Consider the following 27132-nt stretch of genomic DNA (forward strand, 5'->3'; position numbering starts at 1 on the left):
CTGCCCAACTGGTGGTTTTTATTTTTCAACCCATGGGCCCGAGCACGACTTTTTCTAGAGCACTGACGGCGCTTGAAGCTGCCAAGTCTAAAGTGCAGGTGAAAAGACGACTGCGGATTTTGTTACCCAAGGATTTTTTGATAACCAGCTAATTTGGGATTGTGGAAATCATATTCCATCTTTTTTAATTAATTTGTGATTATGCGGGGATAAATAAAGTTTACAGGAAAGATTGTACAGTCATAAAAAGGTATTAAACCTTGATAGTGTCTCGAACAATCTGCTTGTATTCGACCTTGTAGCTGTTGATTTTGGCTCCGCCATCGTCCTCTGGCTTGTTCCATTCAACAGCAACATATCCATCTCCGACGTCGGTGACGTTGATTCGGCCAACTGGTCCAGGTGGTCCAGAAGCTCGGAAGCTTTCATCAAGAGCGCAAGCTGGGCCTTCGCCGAATTCGTTGACGGCCTTGACTCGGAAGAAGTATACGAGGCCTCGGACAAGTCCTTCGATTCTGAAGTTCTGTCGGGTGACATTTTCAGCGGCGGTTTTCCATGCTTTCTTGGTGGATTCCTTCATCTCAATGACATAGTTGCTGACAATAGATCCACCATCGTTGACGGGAGCGTTCCATTGAAGAGTGACGTAGTCGGTGCTCTTTTCCTTGATGCAGATGTCGGTAGGAGCAGAGGGAGTATCCTGAATGACGACGTTGACGGTAACTTCTTTGGATCCAGCAGAGGAGGAGATGGTGACAGCGTAAGCGCCGGAGTCGTTTCGGTTGGGCTTCTCAACTTCGAGTCGAGTGCTGCCCATGCCAGATTCGACAAAGACGCGATCTGGGAGTGGCATGTTGTCCTTCTTCCAGGAAATGGATGGGGCAGGGTTGCCAGTAACCTTTCCGTTGATACGAAGAGGAACTCCGGCCTTGACCTTGAGAGCCTGCTTGATAGAGCAGTCCAAGTCGATCTCGGGAGCGATCATGATGATCTGCGGCTTGTATGGATCGAAGAGAGCAACAGCTTCGGACTCAGCGGTATTGTTGAAAGCAATAACTCGGAAGAGATAGTTGTTCAACTCAGAGAGGCCGGGAATGGTGTAGTGAAGGTTGGTGTTGCGGATGATGATCTTCTGGTACTCAGCTTCGACACCTTCAGCGGGCTGAATAGCGTACTCAACAGCGTAGCCAATAATATCGCTGCCGCCATCGAAGTTAGGCTTGTTCCAGCCAAGAGTGACAGAAGTGTTGGTAGAAGTCTCGACGCGAATATTGGTTGGTCCAGATGGTGGATAAATAGGATTGACCATGTGCACATATGGTGATGGATCAGAAGGTTCAGATTGGCCAGCAGCGTTCTCAGCAATGACTCGGAATTCATAAGATCGCTCCATAGCGAGTCCGGAGATTCGAGTTCGGCATTCGGAGACACGCTTTTTGACGGCTCGCACCCATCGCATACCGTCCTTGTCTCGTTTCTCGACGACGTAGTTTTCGATCTCAGCGCCACCAGTTTCGACAGGTCGAGTCCAGGTGAGAGTGAGAGAGCCATCGACAACATTTGAGGCTTCAGGAGAGCCAGGCTTGCTAGCGGGATCGTATGGGTTCTTGGCCTTGGCGGCCTTGGACTCAATAACTTCACCCTTGCCGTACTTGTTGACACCAGCGACTCGGAAGATGTATTCGTTTCCTTCGAAAAGGTTAGCGCACTTGTAGCTGGTAGAAGTGATGTCAGAGCCAACCAAAGTCCAGGCGAGATGAGATGTCTCTCGTTTTTCAATGGTGTAAGAAGAAACATCAGCTCCGCCATTATCAACTGGCGCGTCCCAGCTCAATCGCATAGTAGTCTTGTTCATAACCTTGACAGTGAGGTGGTCACATGGTCCAGGTCGGGAAAGAACTCGCACTCGGATCTCGCCATTGTCGATACCGCCAATGTTTCGGGCAGAAACGCCATAAGTGCCAGTATCAAGTCGGGAAGCTTCCTTGATCTCGATCCAGCTTTCTCGCTCATCGTTTCGGATTCGAACGTTCTTGGTTTCAACAAGATCTTTGCCATCCTTGGTCCACTTAACTTGAGGAAGAGGAGTTCCTTGGAGATGAACCATGAATTTAAGGCTGTCGCAGGCCTTGGCCATGACAACATCCTTGTACTTGGCATCAATCAAGACCTTGGGAGAAGTGATTTCATCCTTAGGCGTGATCTCATCAGAGGACTCGGACCATTCAGAAAGAGTGTTGGCAGCGTTCTTTGCCTGAACTCTGAATCTGTAGGCAGTGTTTTCTTCGAGGCCAGTGACGTTGAATCGGGTCTCGAGAACGTTGGAGAAGTTACATTTGAGCCATCGGCCCTTGTTACCTTCTTCTTCCTTTTCAATGGTGTAGCCAGTAATCTTGGCACCGCCATCGTACGCAGGCTTTTCCCAAGCGATCAAAGAAGATGTTCGACCAAGTTCAAGAAGTTCGGGCTTGCCGCATCGCTCGCATTGATCCTTGCACATGATTCCTTCAGAAGCTTGAGACCACTTAGATCTACCGGCTCGGTTTTCAGCGCAAACTCGGAACTCGTAAGTAGCACCATCAGCAAGGTTGCTGACTTGAGCTTGGAGAGCCTTGAGTGAGCCTCGAACGGCAGAAGTCCAGACGAGAGCAGATCGCTCCTTCTTTTCCAAGAGGTAGCCAGTGATCTTGTCACCACCGTTGTTTGCTGGCTCGTTCCACTTGACCTTGATCCAGTTTCGGCTAGCTTCAACGACAGTTGGGGCACTTGGTGCATATGGAGCTCGGAATGGCCACTCAGCCTTCAAGTTCTGAGAGACGAGAGGATCAGATCTACCGAATCGGTTCTCAGCAAAGACTCGGAACTTGTACTCAGAACCAGCGCGCAAGTTCTTGGCCTTGTAGCAAGCTCGAACAACAGTACCAGCGATTTCAACCCATTGGTCAGAGTCGGACTCGCGGCATTGGACGATGTAATTGGCAATCTGAGCGCCGCCATCTTCCTTTGGTGCAGACCAGGTAAGAGTAGCGGAAGTGGTATTGACGTCGCTAAACTCAATTGGTCCAACGGGGATAGATGGTCGATCCAAGACGACGAATCGGAGCTTCGATTGTTTCTCACCGGCAGATGATTTAGTAGTAAGAACGAATTCGTCGGCATCAGATCGGACAGCATCGGCGATCTGGAGTCGAGTGTAGAGAATGCCGTTCTCAGTGAACATCTCTGTGTTTGCTCGCTGAGTTTCTCTCCAGGTTCCCTCGGAGTTGTTCCATCGAGTGACTGGAGCTGGCTTACCGATGACTGGGATTCGGAGGTCGACGTTCTCGCCAGCGCGACAAGTGTAGCTGGACATGTAAAGTTGACGCATATCCAAATCAGGAGCAATGATGTGGTCCTTGGCGACTTCAGTCAATCGAGTCTCAATAGGCTCAGAAAGGCCGATTGCGTTCTTGGCCATAACTCGGAAAACGTAACCAGCACCCTCCTTGAGGTTGGTGCAGGTGTAGGTGTTCTTGGTTGTGGTGCCCTGTTCGAGCCAGGTTTCAGCACCAACAACAGAGAGGGCCATTTCCACAACGTAACCGGTGACAGCAGATCCTCCATCAGAAAGTGGCTTAGTCCAGGCGATCTGGCCAGTAGATTTGGTCATCTCGACAACATCGATAGACATTGGCTGATCAGGCTTAGAAGCAATGATCGATGGCTCCTCGGTGACGCCTTCTTTACCATCGCCGTACTTGTTGACACCTCTGACTCGGAAGAAATAGCTTTCGCCAGTGATAAGAGATTTGACAACGCACATTTCTCGCTCGCACTTGTCCGTGACAGTAGTCCAAGATTTTTTATCAGCGGTCTTCTTCTCAACAATGTAGTGAGTGATAGGAGCACAACCGTCATTGGCAGGAGTATCCCAAGTGAGCTTGACATCATCCTTTCCGATATCGGCAACGCGAACGTTGAGTGGAGCAGATGGCGCATCAATAACTCTGACGGAGACAGCGCCATCTTTAGATCCAGCTGCAGATTCCAAAACAAATTCGTATCGTCCAGAATCAAGAACAGTAGCTCGCTCGATAATAAGAGTAGATCGACCCTTCTGAGTGTCGACAACAGCGAGCTCGTTCAAGTCGCCTTCAGCTTTTCTCCAGGTGATAGTTGGCTCTGGTCGACCCTTCATCTTCAAGCTGATTCGGAACGTAGCGCCGGCCTTGACCATCATAGTGCGCTGGCATTCGACATCAAGCTCGAACATTGGTGGCTCGACAATATCGTCGGCAGTGACCCATCCAGAGTCCTGAGAAGCGTCAGAAGCCCCAACATCATTACAAGCAATAACTCGGAAAGCGATCATCTTCTGATCAAGTCCAGTGATCTTGTACTCAGTATCTGGAATTGGAAGTGCAGTGACTGGCTGGTAATTGATATCATCAGCAGCAGCGTCTTGAACAGCCATTTCGACGATGTAGTTCTTGATTGGAGCACCGCCATCATGAATTGGCTTAGCCCATCGAAGATGGATCATATTCTTGTTAGAGTCAACAATCTTTGGCGATCCAGGCTTGGATGGTGGGTAGAGTGGATCCTGAGCAGTTCCGTAGTCAGAAGCTTCAGATACAGCGCCAACACCGGCCTTGTTAATAGCAGAAACGCGGAATTCGTACTCGTTACCGGCCTGGAGGTGAGCAACACGAAGTCGACACTCGTGGACAGCGCTCTTGTGAGCGCGGACCCAGTTCATGTTCTTCTTGTTACGACGCTCAACCTGGTAGCCAGTGATTTGGCTGCCACCATCATGAGTAGGTCTATCCCAAGTGATGGTGATAGAGTCAGACATGGTTGCGGCGATCTTTGGCTTTCCAGGAGCTCTTGGAACAGTGAAGTCGTTCTTGATGACAACAGCTTCGGATTCTTTAGGATATCCGGTTCCGTATTTGTTTGCGGGACTGACTCGGAAGATGTACTGGTTATCCTTGATTAATCTTTTGATGGTGCAGTTGGTCTGTCTGCAATCATCATCGACAGTAGTCCAAATAAGTCGGCTTGTTTCTCGCTTTTCGACAATGTATCGCTGAATTTCGCTGCCACCAGTTTCCTTTGGTGGAGACCACTGAAGTCGGACTCGTTCTTCAGTGACACCGTAGACCTTAACTTGGTCAACAGCGCCAGGTCGGTCGAGAACGGCAATATGGCAAGACAAGCTAGCAGTTCCGTAGTGGTTGGAAACAGTGCAGTTGTAATCGCCAGCGTGTTTAAGCTTTGAATCCTTGATCAAGAGCTCAGAGGTCTTGGGGCCGTTGGTGATCTTGACAAAGTCGTTTTCGCGGACATCAGCGTTACCGTGCATCCAGGCAACACGTGGGATAGGCTTGCCGCTGATCTTAGCGGTAATCAAGATATCCTGGCCAGCTCGGACAGTGCAGCCCTCAAGAAGAGTCTGATCGAATTCAACAGAAGCTGGAATGTAGACATCCTTAACGTCGATTTCGACAACTGGCTTGCAAGGCTTGGAAGAGCAGCCAGCAGTGTTGCGAGCGATAACTCGGAAGTCATAGCAGCAGCCATCGATGAGGTCGGTGACGGTGTAGTGGAGGGTCTGGACGCCGGTGAAGTTGGCCTTCTGCCAGATCTTTCCGGGATGCTTTCGGTATTCGATGTCGTAACCAGCAAGTCGGTGACCACCAGTGTACTTAGGGCCAACCCAAGAAAGAGAAACAGTAGAAGCGGTGATGTCATCAACCTTGAGATCATAGGGCGCATCGCAAGGATCAAGAGCCTTAGCGCACCAAGTTGGATCAGAAGGTTCAGAAGCACCGGCAATGTTGCAAGCACGAACTCGGAACTGATACTCGAGGCCTTCGATGAGACCGTTGACTCGGCCTTCAGTCGATCTGGTTTCACATCCTTCCTTCCAGAATTGAGAGTTGTTTTCTCTAAATTCAACGATGTAGTGAGTGACTCGTGAGCCGCCAGATTTTCGTGGAGGGCTGAAGTCGATGGTCATAGATTCCTTGTGAATCTCGCTAATGGCAACATCCTGTGGAGCAGATGGAACGGCGAATGGATACTTGGCAAGAGCAGTTTCAGTCACAACAGGGGTAGAAAGACCGATTCGGTTCTCAGCCATGACGCGGAAAGTGTATTCGAGTCCAGCAACAAGGCCAGAGATTCGGCAATTAGTTCTGCTGACAGAATTCGACACCAAGTTCCAGTTGCAGGAGTCGTTGTCTCGCTTTTCAACAGTGTAGCCAGAAATATCAGCTCCGCCAGTATCTTTCGGCATATTCCAGTTGAGAAGAGCGAAGTCAGCATTGATTTCGACGATTTCAAGCTTTTCAACAGGCTCAGGTCGTCCAAGGACAACGATTCGCATCTTAGCAGAAACTTCACCAGCAGAGTTCGAAGCAATCATCTGGTACGAACCAGCATCTTCTTTGTGCACGTTCTTGTTGATAAACATTGAACACCATGTGGAGTTGTCGATTTCAGTGCGAGAATCCTCCTTGACAGTGACATAGAGATCATCTTCTTCGAGCTTCTTCCATCGAATTTCTGGCTTAGGCTTACCAGTGAAAGGAATCTTGATCTTCTTGGAAGTTCCCTCTCGAAGATAAACAGTATTGCTTGGGTAGTCAGAAGTATTGACGGTTGGCTTTTCAGATGGATCTCGGCCAGCGATGATCTTTTCTCGTGGCTCACCGACTCCAGCAATGGATTTGGCCGAGATTCGGACAACATATTCGACGTCCATCTCCATACCAGTGCATTTGTAGATGCAGTTCTTCTGGAAGTTGAGCTCGATCCATTTTTCTTTCTTTGCATCAAAGTCGGCCTTTTTGCACCATTCGATGAGATATCCAGTGATTCTAGAGCCGCCATCGTATTCTGGCTTGGCCCAGACAAAGTTGGCAAATGTCTTAGTTGCAGCGGTAATCTCGAATTTTGTGATTGGACCAGGAGTCTGGCAGACACGGATTGGGCCGATCACAGCGCCAGCACCGACACCATATTCGTTCTCACCAAGAACTCGGAAGTTGTAGTTTCGGCCAAGTTCAAGTCCAGTGACGTTGATGGAGCACTTGGGATTTTCAGTAGCAAAAGTAGACCAGGCCTTTCGTCCGGAAAGCTGTTTCTCAACGATGTAGTTGCTGACAGCAGATCCACCATCAATATCGGGAAGCTCCCAGGTAAGTTGTACGGTGTTTGACTTGATATCTTTAACGGCCAAAGCATTAACTGGGCCAGGAGAATCAAGAACACGAACGTTCACTTGGGCTTGCTTATTGCCAGCATTGTTTTCAACGAGCATGATGTACTTGCCAGTATCATTTCGAGTAGCCTCGGTAATGACAAGAGAAGCATCCCAATCAGATTGCTTGATTTCAGCACGGTTGAGTGCGATCTCCCCGTCAAGTTTGCTCCAGCTCACCTTGGGTGCAGGGCGAGCAGAAATCTTTGCGTAGATTCGAATTGGCGCACCTGCTCGGACCATGATTGTTCGCTGGCAAGTGGCGTCGAGCTCGATCTCAGGAACTTCGACGATATCAATTGGAATGAAAGGCTCTTCGAGAACGGAGGGTTCAGATTCGCCAGCCTGATTAACAGCAGTAATCTGAGCTCGATATTCTCGGCCGCCAGTAAGACCAGTAACATTGACGCTGCAGACCTTAGAAGCGCCAAATTTGACGAATTTTTCTGGGTCTTCTGGCTTGGCAATGTAGACGTTGTAGCCAGTAATTTCTAGACCTCCGTCGTAGGCGGGCTTAGTCCACTTGATAAAGGCAGATGATCGAGTCATATCGGCGAGCTTGGGGAAGGCTGGTGGTGCTGGTGGATAAGTTGGATCAGCAGCCACAACAGATCGAGAAGGTCCAGATGGGTCACCAAGACCAGCGCTGTTTTCAGCAATGACTCGGAATTCGTACTCAGTTCCTTCAGAAAGTCCGCCGCACTTGTAAGTTCGATCAAGAACAGCTCGTCGGTTGACCTTAGACCACTGGAAGTTCTTAGTCTCACGCTTTTCAACGTAGTAACCGGAAATTGGTTTTCCGCCATCATCAGATGGGACCTTCCATGAAAGAGTGACAGTGGAAGCGGTCGAGTTCTGGATCATTGGTGGGTTGCAAGCCTTTGGTGGACCGAAAGGATTCTTAGCAACAACGGCTTCAGAAATCTTTGGCTGACCAAGACCGAATTTGTTTTCAGCAGTAACTCGGAAGACGTATTCGTGCTGCGCAATCAGCTTGGGCACAGTAAAGTCAGTCGAGACAATAGCCGAAGAAACAACAACCCAGGTTGGTCGAGAGGTTTCTCGCTTCTCAACAACGTAGTTTGTGACAGCAGAACCACCATCAAGGGCAGGAGCATCCCAAGAAAGGTTAAGTTTCTCGGCAAAGACTCGAGAGATCTTGATATTTTCTGGAGGACCAGGCTTGTCAAGAATGACAACCTTGACCTTCTGAACAGCTTCGCCGGATGGATTCTTAGCAGAAACGACGTAGTCACCACCGCTAGAGAGGTTCACATTCTTGAGAGTGAAGACAGATCGGTTCAAAGATGTCTTGATGGTCTGGCTTTCACCGAAAGATCCAAGTGGAGCCTCACCCTTCATCCATTTGATTTCAGGCTTTGGCTTGCCCTGGAATTTAGCATCAATAACGAGCTCTTCACCAGCTCTGATTTCAAGCTGATTTTTGCTATCAAGTCCAGCAACATCAAGAGATGGAGGAAGAATTTCCTGTCGAACAAGGACTGGACCAAGGGACTCAGACCAAGGAGAAACAGTTGCGATAGTCTTGGCGCAGACTCGGAACTCGTACTGAGCACCTTCTTCCAATTCTTTGATAGTGGCGTGGTTGTTGGGATAGCGTGCATGTGCCTTCTCCCACCAGAGACCATCAGGAAGTTTTCGCATTTCGACCGTGTAGCTGACGACACGAGTACCACCATCTTTTCGTGGTTCATTCCAGGAGATTTCAGCGTGGCTGTTGGAAACGTCGACAACTTCAAGATTCATTGGTGGATCGCAAGGCTCTCGGATGCAAACAGGCTCAGTTGGCTTAGACAAAGCTCCCTGTCCGCACTGATTAACAGCAGCAACTCGGAACTGATATTCGAGTGATTCAATGAGAGAAATGTCGTTGAATTCTCGTCGCTTGATCAGACCCTTGTTGACCTTGTACCAAAGGATAGAGTTAACTTCCTTGCGTTCGATGTTGTAACCCTTGATAGTTGCACCGCCATCATTAGCTGGAGCTTCCCAAGACATGAGGCAAGAGTCTCGAGTGATTCGAACGATCTTGAGCGATCTTGGCTCTTCTGGTGGATTGAATTGGTATTTGGCGACCATGTTCTCGGAGAGAAGCGATTCAGACTGGCCAACCTTGTTTTCAGCTCGAACTCGGAAGATGTACTCAGAGCCCTTGTTGAGTTTGTCAACGCGGTAGACGCATCGGCTGACAGTGGAAGAAAGAGTCTTCCAGCCAGAAACCTGGACTTCCATAGCCTCAACGATGTATCCATTGATACCGCATCCACCATCATCAGCGGAAGGCTCCCAGTTAAGAGTGCAAGAGTCGACGGAAACATCAGTGAAGACAATTGGGCCGACTGGAACAGTAGGAGCATCAAGAACAGTGACTTCACACTTGACAGAAGAAACACCGTGTTTGTTCTTAGCATTGAGCTGGTAGATTCTAGAATCTCCTCGGTTAGACTTCATGCAAAGAATGGTAGCTCGTTTGTTAGTTCGCTGGGTAGAAAGTCGATCAGTTTCGGCGATTTCTTCCATGGTTTCACCATCGACCCACTGGACGAATGGTTTAGGCTCACCAGAAACGAGAGCGTCAATCTGAATTGGCTCGCCAGCTCTGACATGCATTTCCTTGATCATGTTGATAAGGGGCTTCTCAGCAGGCTCCTTGACGGTGATCCATTCAGTTTCTCGTCGAGAACCGGTAAGAGACTCGTTCTTGGCCTTGATAGCGAACATGTACTTCGAGTTCTCCTCAAGTCCGTGAACAGTGCACTCGGTATCGATGATATCTCGATAAGTTCTGTAATTGTCAGCATCCTTTGGTCGGATTTCGACAGTGTATCCAGTAATCTTGGATCCACCGGTATCAGCAGGAGCTTCCCAAGTAAGAGTGCATCGGTCCTTAGCCATTTCGCTAACTTGGAGTCGGCCAACTGGTCCGGGCTCGGTGAGAGGCTTTCGAGCTCGAGTTGCCTTGAGAGTTTCAAAGACAACACCTTCACCCCACTTGTTGACAGCGACGATTCGGAAATAGTACTCTTTGCCTTCAAATAGCTTATCGACCTTGACAGACTGTCGGGTGAGCTCGTGATCAACTCGCGACCAGGTCTTTTGGTCAGACTCACGCTTGTCAAGTCTGTAGTGTGTGATTTCAGCACCACCGTCGTTGTCTGGAGCGCTGAAAGTAATGGAACAACCGTTTTCAGTGACATCCTTGACGACAACATCTTGGACTTTACCAGGAGTGTCCTGGACAGTAACATTGATGTTGACTGAGGCAGAGCTCTTTTCGTTTGAAACCGTAAGAGTGTATCGACCAGAGTCATTTCGATCAGCAGTTGGGATCAAGAGAGAAGTAGAATCAGCCTTGATGTCAACATCAGCTCGTCGGCTGATAGATTCGCCAACCTTCGACCATTTGGCAGTTGGAGCAGGTCGACCAGAAAACTTAGCCTGAAGAAGGAGTTGCTGACCAGCTCGAATATAAGTTCGTTGCTGGAATTCTCTGGCAATTTCGATCGAGGGCTCGATAGAAATGTCTTCGGGCTGGAAGAGCTCTTCGATCTCGGCGTATTCTCCAGTTCCCGCGTTGTTAATGCAAGCAACTCGGAAGAAATACTTTTCCTCGGGTTTGAGAGAAGCAACGGTGTAGCCACTGACTCGAATAGACGGTTTGATATCGATTCGAGACCACAAGTTGTAAGCCTTATCCTTTTCTTTGCAGTATTCAAGGACGAATCCGATAAGTGGAGATCCACCATCATAAGCTGGAGCAGCCCAAGAAAGAGATGCAGAAGAGGCTGATTGATCAACAATCTTAAAGCCTAAAGGGGCTTGTGGCACAACAATAGGATCATGAGGCTTGATTGGCTTGGAAACCATGGATGGCTCGGAAACACCAACTTCGTTTTCAGCTCGAATTCGGAACTGATACTCGATCTGGTCAGACAGTCCAAGAGCCTTGTATCGTCGGTCAGGAACGGAATGCATGTTGCATGGCACCCATCTGACACCCTTCTTTTCTCGTTTTTCGATAAAGTAGCCGAGGATGGATTTGCCACCATCAGATTCTGGCTCAGCCCAGCTAAGCTGAACAAAGTCCTTGGTGAACTTGGTGATTTCAGGCTGTGGTGGAGCTGAAGGAGGAGAGAAGGGGTTCTTAGCAACCATTGGGCTAGATTCGATGTAGTGAGAAACTCCCATCTTATTCTGAGCGCGAACTCTGAAGATGTACTCATTTCCTTCAACAAGATGAGGTGCAGTAACGATTGGAACTCGAATAGATTCAGTGACGATGCCCCAAACCATTCTGTTAGTAGCGGCCTTTTCGATGCAATAGTTGGTGATTGGAGTTCCTCCATCGTCCTTTGGCAAATCCCATGAGAGGGTCATTCTATCCTTCATGACAGTAATGAATCGAATAGGACCAGTGCAAGGAGCAGGCTTGTCGATAACAGTAATGTTGCAGGTAGCAGTAGCTTCTCCGTACTCGTTGGTAGCAACGATGTTGTAGTTGCCAGAGTGTTCTCTAGCGCAACCATTGATGACGAGCTCAGTTTCATTTTCTCTGTTGTTAACCGAGCATTTTGGCACTTTGAACATGTCCTTATCGCCGTTCATGATCTTGACATCAGGGTATGGGATTCCAGAGACCTTGGCAAGAAGTTTTAGGGTAGTGCCAGCCTTGACGACCAAGTTGCCCTTCTCGAGCTTGGTAGCGATCTCGCAAGTTGGTGGAGCGGCGTCATCTTTCATTTCAATAGGGCCGACAGTCACGTGGTCAGAGTTACCAGCCTTGTTCGTGGCAACGACGGAGAATGTCCAGCTGTCACCTTCGGCAATACCAGAGCTGACCTTGATTCGCTTGGTTTTGAAAGCTTCTCGGTTAACAAGCTCTTCGAATTCCTTGGAGGCACCCTTCTTTCCGAGAACCTTGTAGTGAGAAATTGGCTCTCCACCATCCCATTCAGGTCGTTCGTAAGTGAACTCGATGAAGTCTTTGCCTCGAGAGTGAATCTTGACATCTCGAACAGGCATTGGCTTAACGAATGGATCGACCATGCAAGTTGGCTTTTGGTTTCGACGGATGGACCTTGACCGCACTTGTTTTCGGCAGTAACTCGGAAGAAGTAGTCGTGACCTTCAGAGCCTCGAGCCTTGATCATTCGCTTGGTGCCTTCGGAAGAAACCAAAGACCAGCCCATGAAGCTGAATCCTGGTTGCTGTGGCTCTCGCATTTCAAGGACGTAGTTGATGACTTCAGTGCCACCTTCATCCTCTGGAGCATCCCAAGAAACGACGCAGCCACCCTTGGAAGGATAGCTAGTTCGGATATTTCGGCATGGGCCGGGCTTGTCAAGAATATTGATGGAAATCTTTCCACTAGCCTCGCCAGCTTCGTTCTTTGCAGTGACAATGTAATCACCAGAATCGGATCGAACAGAGTCCTTCATCTTCATCTCAACACCGAGGGGAGTTTCTTTGAAGAAGAATCGTTCAGATTCAATAGGTTTGCCCTTGTAGCTCCAAGTGACTTCTGGCGCGGGTTTGCCTCGGATGATTGCTCCGACCTTGACGATGTTACCGACTCGGTAGTTGTGGACACCTCGGACACCTTGTTCAACTTCCACCTCGGGCTCGATGAGGATATCTTTGCACTGAACAGTTTCAGAAAGCTCAGCCCACTCAGATTCGCTAAATTCAGTGACAGCACAAACTCGAAGTCGGTACTTCTGCTTGTCCTTGAGACCGTTGATTTTGTAGGTGTTAGAGAGAGAAGCGTTCTGATTAGCTCGTTTCCAGTCTTCCTGTCCATACAGCTGGAGCTCAAGGAAATAACCAAGAATTGGTTTTCCTCCATCCTTGAGTGGCTTGTTCCAAGTAGCGGTGATAGAATTCTTAGAAACATCAAGAATTTTGATGTTGAATGGAGCGCCTGGAGCAGTAACTGGTCGCTCAGCAGTAAAAACTTCAGAAGGATCAGATGGCTTAGACTTTCCACCAGCGTTCTCGGAAGTTACACGGAACTGATATTGTCGTCCGTCGAAAAGTCCCTTCACTCGCATAGTGTTACCAAGAATTGGCTCGTGATTGCACTTGGCCCACTTGCCAGTTTCCTTGTCGAGTCGCTCAATAGTGTAACCAAGGATTGGGCTTCCACCGTCGGACTCAGGAGTTTTCCAGGTTACAGTGCAAGCAGATTCGATGATATCGACAACCTTTGGTGGGAGAGTCTTCTGTGGTGGTTCGAAAGAGTGCTTTGCAATGACAGGCTCAGAAATGAGTGGTTCAGAGACGCCATATTTGTTCTCAGCTCGAACTCGGAAGAGATAAGACTTGCCGGCAATAAGTCGGGGGACCTTGATTTTGTTTCGGCTGCCCTTTGAAGAAACCATTGACCACTGTTCTTTTGGTGGTGGGAGGCCTTCCTTGACAGGCTTTTGCTGGAGTTTCTCGACGATGTAGTTAGAGATTGTGTTTCCACCATCGTCTTTTGGTGCTTGCCAGCCGATAACAGCGTATTCTGGAGTAACTTCCTCCATTTGAATGGGTCCAACTGGGGGTTCTGGTCGATCAAGAACAGTGCAGTGAATGACAGCAGTCTTTGCACCAGCATCGTTCTTGGCGGTCAAAGAGTATTCACCGGTGTCGCCTCGCTGAGCCTTTTTGATCAAAAGGATAGAAGATCCCTTTTCTTCTTGAATCTCAACTCGGTTCTCCTCAGTGCTTTCAAGTGGCTCGCCGCTAGCACTTGCCCAGACGGTTTCCGGAGCAGGAATACCCTTTACCATGGCGGGCACTGTGATCGTAGAACCAGCTCGAACAGTCAAGCCTTCAAGGATCTTCACGTTGATGTTGATTGAAGGAGAAATGAGCTTAGCAGTTGGAACAACTGGAATAGTTGAGTCAGGTCGACCTTCACCGGCTTCGTTGATGGCTCGAACTCGGAATTTGTAGGCAACATTTTCCATGAGTCCAGTAACGGTGCACTTGAAAGTAGAGACGGTCTTGTAGTCTTCCCATGCGCTGATCTTTGTCTGCTTCTCGCCGTATTCATCTTCGACTTCTTCTTCAGTGCACATTTCGATTCTGTAAGATGTGACTGGAGAACCGCCATCTCGACCAGGTCGGTTCCATGCGAGGGAGATGTTATCCTTGTCGATATCAGTGACTTCCAAGTTCTGTGGGATAGATGGAGGATGGATTGGGTTTCGAGCGATTACTTCATCAGTCTCAGCTGGTCGACCCATACCGAAGCAGTTCTCTGCGAAAACTCGGAATCGGTAAGTTTCTCCTTCGATCAAATATTTGACCTCAATGTTGTTCTTCTTGTGAGAAAGAGCAATAGGCTTCCAATCCTGATTTCCATCGCCCTTGGCAATTCGCTCAACTCGGTAGTGGCTGATAACAGTTCCGCCATTGTCAGATGGAGTCTTCCAAGAAAGTCGAAGAGACTCAGCGTGAACTTCAGTGATTTTCATGTCACGTGGTGGCGATGGAATGTCAAGAACGGACACAAAACAGGAAGCAACCTTCTTGCCCATAGAGTTTTCGGCCTGAATGCAGAATCGGCCAGTGTGAGCTCGCTGAGCGTCGACGATGATGAGTTTAGTTCGGTTGTCCTGAGTCTGAATAAGCTTAGACTCAATCTCTTTATCGCCATTGACGGGGTCGTTCTTGATCCACTTGACAGTTGGCTTTGGAGTACCAGAAATAACGGCTGAAAGGACAAGCTCGCTACCAGCCTTGACTACTCGTTCGTTGACCATGTTGCCATCGGGAGTGATTTCTGGTGGAGCAAGCTTTTCGACAACAACAACAGTATCTCGCATAACTCCGGGCTCGGAAGTGCCAGCGGCATTAACAGCCTTTACTCGAATGTAGTACTCGAACGACTCAGTAAGGTCAGGAATGAGGAAGCTTGTAGTCTTCTGAGTTTCAGAAGTACACCAGGTCTTCCAGACGTCAGTGCCGACCTTGTTTGTTTCAACAATGTATCCATCGATGGCGCAGTTTCCATTGTGTCGTGGTGGGTTCCAGCTAATGGAAACGGTGCTGCCCTTGATAGCATTTACACCAATGTTGATTGGCATAGATGGTGGGTTGATTGGATCTCGGCAGAGCACAGCCTTGGATGGAACAGATGCCGGAGAAAGACCAATGGAGTTTTCAGCCATAACTCGGAATTCGTACTCGTTTCCTTCGAGCAGTTCTCGAACGGTGTACTTGTTCTCAGTGATGAGCTCCTTTGTGACTCGGATCCATCGCTCGGATTGAGTCTCTCGTTTCTCAACTCGGTAGTTGAGAATTCGCTTGCCGCCATCATATGGCTTGTTCCATTCGAGAAGAACACGGTCCTTGAAAGTTTCCTTGGCTCGGACATTGTCAGGGGCATCTGGGATCTTGTATCGATCTCGAATGACCACAGTGGGAGTGTCAACAGGATCGGAAAGACCGTAGCTGTTTTCAGCCATGACTCGGAACTGGAATTCTCCGTTTTCTCTGAGCTTAGAAACTCGGATTTCGTTCTTGAGGCAGGCGTTGTTGACAGTGAGCCACATCATTCGCTGCATATCCTTCTTTTCAACGACGTAGTTGGAGATTGTCTCACCGCCGTCATCTTCAGGATCGTCCCACTTGAGGAGAACAAACTCACGAGTGACTTCAACAACGTCAAGGTTGCGGACAAGAGCAGGCTTGTCAGCAATGACGACTTCGACTCGTGCGGATTTCTCACCAGCACTGTTGGCGACCTTGATATTGTACATACCAGAGTCTTTTCGCTCGGCGTTGTAGATGGAGAGCATTGAGGTAGTTGCGGTGTTCTTTGTTCGGATTCGATCAGCAGCAGGAAGCTCGTGGTTGTTATGAGTCCATGTGACTCGTGGAGAAGGCTTGCCACCGATAAAGGCAGGAATCTGGAGAGAGTTACCAACTCGGCAGATAAGCTTTTCTCGGCAATCAAGGTCGAGCTTTGGCATAATGATTAGATCTCGGCAGATGCAAGGCTTGGTGGGGAAGGATGGCTTTCCAGCACCCATTTCGTTGAAAGCAATGACTCGGAATTCGAAGTTGTCACCTTCAGAGAATCCAGTTAAAGTAGCCTGGCAGTCAGAGAAAGCTTTTTCGGAGGCTTCAACGTATCGCTCCTGACCGACTCGTCGTTTTTCAACAACGTAGTGAGTGATTGGAGCACCACCATCGAAAGCAGGAGTTTTCCAGCTAAGAAGAACTCGATCTCGCATGACATCTTCATACTTGAGCTCTTCAGGTCGAGCAGGAGTGCCGACAGGATCTCGAGAAGTAATTGGAAGAGCAGTCTCAAGGAAAGGTCCAACGCCCATGACGTTTTCAGCGGCGACTCGGAACATGTAGCTCTCATCAGGCTGCAAGCCCTGGATGACAATCTTTGTTCGAGTGACAGACATCGAGACCTTTGTCCAGGATCGTCGAGAAGATTCTCGCTTTTCGACAATGTAGTTAGTGATTTCAGTACCACCATTGTCTTCTGGCTTCTGCCATTCAAGCGTGACTGAATCCTTGACGATATTGGTGCAGTTAACTGGGCCAACAGGGAGACCAGGAACGGACAAAACGTTGACGTTGATGTCGGCAGAGATTGATTTCTCGCCAGCCTGAGCTGTGATTGTGTAGACACCAGCGTGTTCTCGCTCAGAAGATCGGATGGTCAAAGTGTGGTTAATGACTGAGCTGTCGATTCGAGCAAGTTCTGGTACATCTTCTCCCTTGAATTTCCAGGAAACGGTTGGCTCTGGTCGACCAGTGACATAAGCAACAAGTCGAAGCTGCTTGCCGTTCTTGACAGTCAGGCCATCCTTGAGAAGAGCATCGAGTTTGATTTCAGGGTCGATCTTGATTTCTTCAACAACGACGTATTCTTCAAGAGTAGCTGGTTCAGACTGACCGGCTTCATTGACAGCCAAGACTCGGAACTTGATCTTTTAGATCGGTCGAGATCCTTGACAGTAACGTCATGGCTGCGGACTTCATGGCCGTAGACCTTCTCCCAAAGTTCCTCGGGCTCCTTTTCAGGATCTTCTGGAACGGTTCGAGTACCTTCGTAGTGTTTTTCAATGAAATAGCCTCGGACCTTTGATCCGCCATCAGCCTCAGGCGAGTTCCATCGAAGATTGACAGTGCTGTCTGTCTTGTCATGGACGGCAAAGTTTCTTGGCTCACTTGGTGGATGAATTGGTGGTCGGGCAATAGCACCAAGAGAAGGCTGAGAGAATTCAGAAGTACCAGCAGCATTGACAGCAGCAACTCTGTAAAGGTACTCTGTGCCCTCGTTAAGACCTCGAACTCGATATTCTTCGTTGGGAATGAGCTCATGAACGACTCGAGTCCATTTTCGCTGGATTCGAGTTCGCTTTTCGAGAATGTACCCATTGATAGCAGCTCCGCCGTTGTCACTTGGAGGATCCCATCGAACAGTCATGGAATCTCGAAGAACGCCATCGACGAGTGGTGGTTCCATTCGGCCAGTGACTTCGCACAAGTTCTTCGCGACAAATGGCTCAGATTTGAGGTAAGGACCTTGGCCGTACTGGTTGACAGCAGCGACACGGTAGATGTAGTGCTTGCCCTTGTGAAGCTCTGTAGAAGTAACTTCGCAAGATTTGAGCTCTTCACCAACTGGAGCCCAGTACTGTCGGTCAGTGACACATCGTTCAACGATGTAGTGGCTGATGTGACATCCACCGTCATCGACTGGAGGAAGCCAAGTAATAGACTGCGAGGAAGCAGTGCAGTTTGCAAGAGTGATTGGGCCAGAAGGTGCACCAGGCTTGGAAAGAATGACGACCATAATCTGCTTAGAACCAACGCCAGCGGCATTAGTTGCGCGAACGGTGTACGATCCCTTGTCGTCTCGGACACTCTCGTCGATAATGAGGTTACTGGAGCCAACCTCATTCTTCACCTTGACTCGTGGATCAGTAATTGGCTGATCGTTCTTGAGCCATTCAACCTCCGGAATCGGGTTACCGGTGATTTTTGCGTTGATATCGAGCTTCATGTTGTTCTCAATTTCCTTGAATCCGAGAACTTCGATTCCAGGGAAAATAATGTCGTCCTTGCAGGTAACGGGACCGACGACGTTGGATGGTCTTGACTCACCGTAATCATTGATAGCAATTACTCGGAAGGAAGGAGTCGAGCCTGGCTTAAGGCCCTTGACTGTGTACTCGGTATCGGTAATGATGACCTTGTTGCAGGCTTCCCAGACTTCAAGATCTCGTTTAGTGAGTCGTCGCTGCTTGAGAGCTCGTCGCTCAGGAGATTGAGTACCATCGTTGTTTCGAGGCTTGGTCGCGAGATAATCTTCGTATGTAATTCGGTGCTCAGAGGCGACCATTGGTGGATGCTGACCGTCGAATTCCATCATTGGAAGAGAAGCAGGGGCAGATTTACCCTTGGCGTTGACAGCGATGATACCGAAAGTCCATTCGCCTTGGGCGATGCCGGTGACCTTGTATCGAGTATCGTGGACAACATCGAACTCTTCCCACTGAGTAGAACCGCCCTTCATACCAACAACAATGTAGCTGCTGATAATGCCAGCTTTCTTTGGCTGAACCCAACCGAGGGTGATATTGTCGATACCAGAGTCCATTACAGAGACTGGTCCAGGTGGGCTAGAAACATCAGTTGGTCCAGCTTCACCATCAGCGGGCTTGACTTCAGCGGCAGCCTTGACAGCAGCTTCCAATTTTTCACCGAGAGCATCGTGAGCTTCGTCTTGGAAGAACTCATCGGCAGAGATTCGTTTCTTGAGCATTTCGACCTGATAAGTGGTGATTGGAAGATTACCAGTGAATTCTGGAGCCTTCCAGGTGAGAGAACAGGTCTTTGAAGTGATCTTGTTGATCTTGAGGTGAAGTGGTGGCTCAGAAAGACCAACTGGATCTCGTGCGATGACTGGGTCAGTAGTATAGACGAATTCACCCTGGCCGACCTGGTTAACAGCAGAAACTCGGAAGAAGTAAGACTCATTCTCGAGAACGTCATTGCACTGGTAGGTGAGACCGCCAATAACGGATTCGACTCGAGTCCATCCTCGCATATCTTCTCGTCGCTTATCAACAACATAGTGAGAGATTCGAGCACCACCGTCGAGTGCTGGTGGCTCGTACTGAAGTTTGACCGACTTCTTTGTGACACCGACGACCTGAAGCTTCTGTGGGTTGCCGGGAGTATCGAGAACGATAACTCGGCAAGCGCACTGGCGAACACCACCAGCATTCTTAGCAATCAATGTGTATTTGCCAGAGTGCTTTCGGTTAGCAGCTGGGATAATGAGAGTGGAAGTTGAATCAGTAGACTCAATCTTTGCATCTTCGCTAATTGGCTGGCTCTCTTCGAATTGCCACTTCTGAGTAGCAGTTGGTCGAGCGTCGATGGTAGCTTTCACTCGGAGAGTGGATCCAGAATGAATAACCAAAGCGTCTCGGAGACCAGCATCAATGCTGATAAGTGGAGCTTCGATAAGTTCTCGGCATTCAATTGGAGGAGTGGAGAACGAGAATGATGATTCACCAGCCTTATTCACAGCCTTCACTCGGAACTGGTACTTGAAACCCTTTCGGAGATTGTCCTTGGTGAACATAGTCTGCTTGATGAAATCATCATTATCGTAGTTCTTCTGAGCAACCTTGGCGCGGACTCTCTGGGAAGTCTCACCGCCACCAAGGCCAAGAGATTCCTTGAGTTTCATCTTCTTGAATGCATCGGCAGCAGTTTCTTTCTGTTCATCAGTAAGATCGCCTTCGATGTTATTTTCGGCAGCCCAGGCTTTAATAAATTTGCCTTCTTCCTCAGCCGCAGCTTTTTCTTCAGCAGCTTTAGCTGCTTCAGCGGCCTTGGCCTTTTCCTCCTCGGCCTTGGCCGCCTTAGCAGCTCGATCTTCCTCAGATTGGTATGAGACAACTTGCCAGGCGCAGGTAATCTCGTCCATCATTTCCATGATGTAACCAATGAGCGGAGTTCCACCAAGCTTGCTTGGTTGAGACCAAGAGAGAGAAATAGAATTGTCAGTAGTGTCGTCAACCTCTGGTTTGCCGGGAGTAGATGGAGGGAAGATGGGATCAGAGGCGAGGGCGTATTCAGAAACACCACTGACTGCACCAGTTCCAGCCGCATTGACAGCAGATACTCGGAATCGGTACTCAATGCCTTCGATGACATCAGTGTATCGGAATTCGCATTTTTGCATTGGTGGCTTGGTGATCGGAGCTCGCTGAACTTTTCGCCATCGGATGTTGTCAGTGTCCTGGACTTCGAGCCAGTAACCTTCGATGTGCGCGCCACCGTCGTTCTTTGGTGGATTCCAGGTCACGATGATGAAATCCTTTCGATTCTCTTCGATAGTGGGGGTGCTTGGAGCATCGGGAACAACGTAAGGGTTCTTAGCGACGACTGGACCGAGTTCAGCCCATTCGCCAACACCGAATCGAGACTCAGCTGCAACTCGGAAGTGGTATTCAACTCCTTCTTGAAGCTTGGTTACTCGGTATTTGGTTTCGACAACAGTCTGAGAGCAGCTGATCCATTCGAGTTTGCGACCTTCTCGTCTTTCAACAACGTAGTTCATAATGGAATCACCACCATCATCAGAACCATCATCCTCTGGTGGTCGCCAATCAAGCTGAGCACTGTCCGCAGTGACATCATCAATGGTAAAATTGAGTGGAGGAGAAGCGACGCTGTTGACATCGAGCTGGACTCGGCAGAACTTGCTACCGTGAATATTGACAGCTCGGCAGATGTAGAAACCGACATCGTCTCGAGTACATTTTCGAATGACGAGGTTGTTGTTGTCGCCGATAACGTGGAGCTCATGATGTTCTGGTTCCTGGCCCTCAGGAAGATCTTTGGGAGTCTCAGTAATGAGCCGAGGTCCATCAAGAGACTCGAAAGTCCAGGTAACGTGAGCTGGTGGCACAGCGTGGACGTAAGCCGGAACAGAGACAAGATCGCCCTTGTAAGCGGTGATTACGTTGCGAACACCGACATCAATGTTGATAATTGGCTCACAATCGTCTTCCTTGGAGGTGAGAATCTGAGTCATAGCAGGTTCAGACTCGCCAACATCATTGACAGCTTTGACACGGAACTGATACTTTTCCATAAAGACCAACTTTTCGACCTTATATTCGATAGCATCGGTAATGATCTTGGGTGGCTGGATGAGCAAATTATTGCATGGTTTCCAGAGTTTCTCCTCCGCCTCAGCTTCGGCAGCAAGTCGCTCCTTTTCAAGGCGCTTTTGCTCTTTGACGTAGGCTTTTCGATCTTCAGGAGACATGGACTCAAGGTCGACTTCTGGCTCGGGAGTGTCGGGCTTGACTTCTTCGACTTCTTCAGCTGGAGCTTCTTCGCCTTCAGTTGCCTCCTCGCCTTCTTTAGGCTCTGGTTTCTTTGGCTTCTCTTTCTTGGGATAGTGTCGCATGTCAACAATGTATCCCTTGATTTTGGAACCGCCATTATTTCGTGGAGTGACCCACTGGAGAACGAGGTTGTCGTCGAGCTTGTTGATGACCTTGACGTGCTCAGGTCGTCCTGGAGGATGAAGGGGATCTTGGCAAACAACTGGTGTTGTCTCAGCCCATTTTGAGCGGCCTTGAGCATTGACAGCGCAAACTCGGAAGGCGTAAGTCTGAGTTTCAAGCACAGTGTTGACTTCCATGCTGAGTTTCTCAGTCTTGCCACATGGAAGCCAAGCATGCATCGACATGTCACGTCGCTCTACAACGTACTCAGTGACGAGAGAACCGCCATTATCCTGAGGCTTGTTCCAAGCGACCTGGATGAAGTCTTTCGTGACAGTAGCGGGTCGGGCGTGCTCTGGTGGAGATGGAACGTCCAAGATGTTCAAGTTTGTGGTAACGTTCTTGCTGCCGACGCAGTTTCGCGCGGTAATCTTGTAGTTACCGTGATGAGATCGCTGAGGGCGTCGGATGTACATTTCGAGTCGACCGGTAACCTGATCAGTAGAGATTTCGATCTCAGGGGCGTTTTCGCTATCAAGAATCTTATCACCATGCTTGATAATGATTTCTGGGAAGGGTCGTCCGGTAACGGATGCCTTGAGCCAAAATCGGTTGTTAGCCATGTGTCGTACAGATTCACGCTCGAATTCTTCGTCAAGTTTGATAAGAGGAATCTCAAATCGATCCTTGGCGATGACCTCTTTGATGAGAGCGGGCTCGGATTCACCAGCCTTGTTGACGGTCTTCACTCGGAAAGTTACCTGAGCATGCTCTTTCAAATCAGTGGCATTGAATTGGCACTCTTTGATCGGCTCGGTAGTAAGAGCAGACCATTCGTTTTCTTCCAGAAGCTGCTCGACAGTATATCGAAGGTTTTCCTTGCCGACGGCACCGTCATTTTCAGGAGCGTTCCATTCAAGTTGAACAGAGTTTTTGGTAGAATCAGAAACTCGAACAACGGGCTTGCCAGGAGCGTAAGTTGGATCTTCGATAGCAGTTGGTGCAGTTGGGTTAGAGGGCTTTGATGAGCCAGCTTCGTTGAAAGCAATGACTCGGAACTGATAAGTTCTGCCGGCGAACAAGTTCTCGTTGATGAAGTAAGAGGTGTCTTCGATCTTCTTTCGGACAACCTTGATGAACTTCTCTCCTTGGTCCGACTTTTTCTCGAGGTAGTAGCCGAGAATTGGACTTCCACCGTTAGCGGGTTCAGTCCAATTGACTCGACATTGTCCGACGAGAATGTCAGTAAGGACAGGGACATCAGGCTGTGCTGGAGGATCAAAGGGCAGCGATGGCTTGTAAATTCGAGACCAGAGCCATGGTGAGTGTCCGAGCTTGTTTTCAGCGGCGATTCGGAACTGGTAGGTCTTGTCGTCGCGAAGATTGGTAGCGCGGTACATGGTTGTAGTGATGTTAGTTGCAACAACAGTCCAGCCAAGAGCTTGTCGCTCGAGTTCTTTTCGCTGAAGAGTGTAGCCCGAGATCATAGCTCCACCATCATCCTCAGGCTCGTTCCACTCAAGAGTGATGGCGTTGTTCCATGGGTCAGAGTAAGTCCATGGTTCCTGAGGAACACCGGGAACGTCCAAAACATTCATGTTGACGATAACATAGTTTCGTCCTTGGTTATTCTCGGCAATGATCAAATATCGACCTCGGTTCTTTCGAGTGCAGTTCTTGACAATGAGCTCGGAATGACCATTCTTCGAATCTTTTTTGGTCTGAGAGACGGTGACTTTGTCGGAAGATTCGAGAAGCTTTGGCTGCGATTCGCTGAAGAGTCGCTGGAGAAAGATTTCATTCTGTTCCGCAACAGTAAGGGCTCGGTTAGGATCCTTAGCTCGTGCTTCGGCTTCAGCGGCTTCTCGGTCAAGATCAGCTTGAGATTTTCCATCTTCATCTCGGAAAGTGATGACGGCATCGGTGAAAGAGTTAACACCCTTGTAGCAACCGAATCGACCTGCATCAGTAAGTCGAGCGCCAGTAATGGTCAAAGTTCGCCTGAGACCTTCAGCGGAAGCGATGTATTTCTCGCCCAAGTTAAGCTCTTTGTTATCTCGCTTCCAGACAACAGCGGCGTCCTCATCCTTGACTTCGACGGTAAGCTCAACCTTTTCTTCGGTAATAGGGAAGTCCTTGGCTTCCAAGAAAGTGGAGAAAGCAGCACCCTTTTGTCGCTGTGGTGGAAGTTCTTCTTTTTGCCCCTTCTGGACGATCTTGTTAGCGCCACCGGCTTCGTCACCTTCGTAACCTTCATCAAGGTTGTCGATTGTAGGGGCGCTAACGTGAGTCAAGAGCTCTGGTGGAATATCTTCAGGCTGGACAATACCCAAAATGGCAGAGAAGATGTCAAGAGCTCGCTGCTCGGAAGCTTGAAGACTCTGTCCCTCCTCATCGATATGATACCACGACACTTTGGCGTAAGGGTTACCAAAGACGTTGCATTCGATTTTCAAATCCCGACCAGCTCGAGCTTCGAAAGTTTCCTGAGCTTCTTTAGACTTGATAACTTCGATTTGTGGAAGAGCAAGTGGATCAGAGGCTCGAATAGCAGTTGGCCAGTAAGCCCATTTGGAGTGGAACTCGCGGTTGATCGAGGCGATTCGGAACTCGTAGTCCTTGCCTTCGATGAGTTCTCGGCACTGGTATTTCGTACCGTCCAGTTGGCCGCAGAGAAGGTTCCAGACTTCAGTGTCTTTCTCGGCGAATTCGAGGCAATATCCAATGATAGCTGCTCCGCCATCTCGGTCAGGTCGGCTCCATCGGAGAGTGACCGACGATGACGTAACATCCTTGGAAATCAGATCCTGTGGTGGCTCTGGTGGATCGACGGGGTCAATAGCCTTGGTATTTTCGCCAGAGATGAGTGGCTCACCGGCACCGACCTTGTTGTGCGCGACAATTTTAAAGGTGTAAACTGTGTCAGTGATAAGCTCCTCGACTTTCCACTCGCACTTAGTAACCTCGGGATTGACAAGTCCCCAAGTTCGGCGTCCCTCTTCTTGCTTGAAGATGGAGTAATATTCGATTGGGCATCCACCGTCGTCCTGTGGTGGAGTCCAGGTGAGTTTGCAAGTAGATTTGGTGACTTCGCCGATCTGAAGGTTCTGTGGAGCACCAGGTCGGTCCTGAACAATGACACGGCAAGTGGCATAAATCGTATCGATCTTATTCTCAATAGCAGCGCAGTATCGACCCTGATGTTCTCGTCGAACAGCAGCCACAAAGATAGACGATTCGGCAGATGAAGATTGAAGTCGGATTCCGAGCTCTTTCTTGAAATCGCGTTCATCCTTCTGCCAGGTAAGTGTGGGCATTGGAGATCCACCGAATGGAACTCGGATGCGCAACTTTTGTCCAGCAATGAGAGTGACATTCTCGGCCGAGATTTTGTGCCATGGGCTGTTGTCGGGGTCCTTTGGCTCAACTTCAGCGGAGGCATCCGATGGCTGAGACATACCGGCGCAGTTATAGGCGACAACACGGAATTTGTATTCTCGGCCAGATCGGAGGTTGGTGACGTTACCCTCAGTTTCGTCGCCCTTGGTGGCGGCGCATCGAGCCCATTCTTCAGTACCATCGGCCATGACCATGTTTCGCTCAATGTAGTAGCCGAGAATGTCAGATCCACCATTGTCAGCGGGCGCTTTCCACTTAAGAGAGACAAAGGAAGCGGCAATCTGGACAAACTGGACATCAAATGGTGGGGATGGAGGAGAAAGTGGATCCTGGATCATAACATATTCAGTAGGCTGGGAGACTTCACCGATACCAGCTTCGTTCTTGGCGTAGATTCGGAATCGGCACTCGGCCTTTTCAGTGACATCGTTGACAATAGCTTGCTTAGAATCGCCAGGGACGGTTGAAACGAGTTTCCACTTGGGAGTACCCTTGTCCTGGCGCTCAATGCAGTACTCAGTGATTTCAGTACCACCGTTGAAGATTGGTTCTCTCCACTTGAGCTCGACAGCTTCAGCGGTGATATCCATGATTCGAAGAGATCGAGGAACTCCAGGAGGATCAAACATGCACTTGGCGGTGATAGGGTCGAGATTTTCATGCCAGTCAGAGATACCGGCAATATTGTAGCAGTGGACGCGGAAAACGTAGTCCATGCCTTCAGTCAAATCTGGAACATGGAGGTTGGTTTCGTTGACATCAACAGCGATTTCCTTCCACTGCTTGGATCGGCCAGCGCGCATTTGCACTGCATAGCCGAGGATTGGAGCGCCACCATCATTCTCAGGGACGTCCCACTCGAGCGAGATAGAGCTTGGAGTGGTGCCGACATTCTTGAGAGCTCGTGGTGGCGAGGGTCGTTTCTGGTCGGGTCGGGGCTGACAGATTTCGGAAGCCTTTGATGGCTGAGATCGACCGGCATTGTTCACCGCAACAACTCGGAATTGGTATTCCTTCTTCATTGTGACAAGATCGCGGACGGTGAACTCGTTGGCCTTGACCTGAAGCTCCCAAGGAGAGAAGTCATCTCCCCAGGTGGAACCTTCAGTGATGGTAGACTCGGCGTCATCTTCGAGGGCAGAAATAGCAGTAGCGATCGATTCAGAGTAAAGGGTTTGCACGTCATCGTTATCAGCTGCGAGGTCGGCTTCCTCAACTGCTTCGCCTATTTTTAAAATTCAAGATAAGAAAAAAGGACAAAAGAAAACTGATTACCTTCAATGTTTTCTTCTTCTTCTTCTTGCTGCGCTTCTTCAGCAACCTGTTCGACGGGGTTTTCAGCGGATTCCGGAGCTTCAGCTTCAGCTTCTACGGTTTCCTCTTCATCTCCTTCCTAATGAGGGTTTTAGAAACTAGATTTATAGAGATGTTTTTACCTGTTGGTTGGAGTTATTGTTAGAATTAGCAGACTGCGCGCTCATCTCGTACCCAAAAGAGATGTGTGCTGCAGCAGTAGCTGCTGATTCTGGGACGGCATCACGGGTGGCGAGTCCGGAGCCATCGAAAGTGGATTCAGCTTCGACAAGCGCAACTTGCTGCTCGTCAGAAGCGTGACATTGTCCCTCCTTGGATGGGGAAAAATGCATTTGGGTTTGGTCACTTGGCAGTGTCGATATCGTATTGTCTGAAAAATGAAATTATAATGATTTCTGTAAGAACTCAATAATAATGATTCATTTTAAACGTGTACAGGGACATAATGTCTATTTATAGTTTTGATTAACATTTTCAAAGTACAACTAAAAAGCTATCGACATCTCAGTGAGAATTTTCGCTCAAATCTTCTTAGATCTCTCGTCTGCAACTCAAAAAAGTACAAAACTGGAGCGCCTGGGCATATTATTTTTAAAAATCTCGCATAGATGTGTGCAGATAGACGAGCTAAGACGCGGGTAGCAAGTTAACACTTAG

At 49.0% G+C, this 27132-nt stretch overlaps 2 protein-coding genes across 2 annotated transcripts; both read right to left on the reverse strand.

The window, feature by feature from the left end:
* Positions 1-253: 253 nt before the first annotated feature.
* Positions 254-12007, reverse strand: LOC145701666 (titin-like). Its single transcript, XM_081778880.1, has one exon. It carries the CDS (start codon positions 12005-12007, stop codon positions 254-256), a length of 11754 nt encoding a protein of 3917 aa, XP_081635006.1.
* LOC145706204 (titin-like) lies at positions 11876-26728 on the reverse strand. The gene is given in 4 exon segments (XM_081783735.1): positions 11876-17130; positions 17133-26386; positions 26437-26554; positions 26598-26728. Coding segments are annotated over 4 exon segments (14523 nt in total). The 5' UTR covers positions 26643-26728; the 3' UTR covers positions 11876-12024.
* Positions 26729-27132: the final 404 nt, after the last annotated feature.

This window comes from Oikopleura dioica, chromosome PAR (genome assembly GCF_907165135.1).
Source record: "Oikopleura dioica chromosome PAR, OKI2018_I68_1.0, whole genome shotgun sequence".
Classification (NCBI taxonomy): Eukaryota; Metazoa; Chordata; class Appendicularia; order Copelata; family Oikopleuridae; genus Oikopleura; species Oikopleura dioica.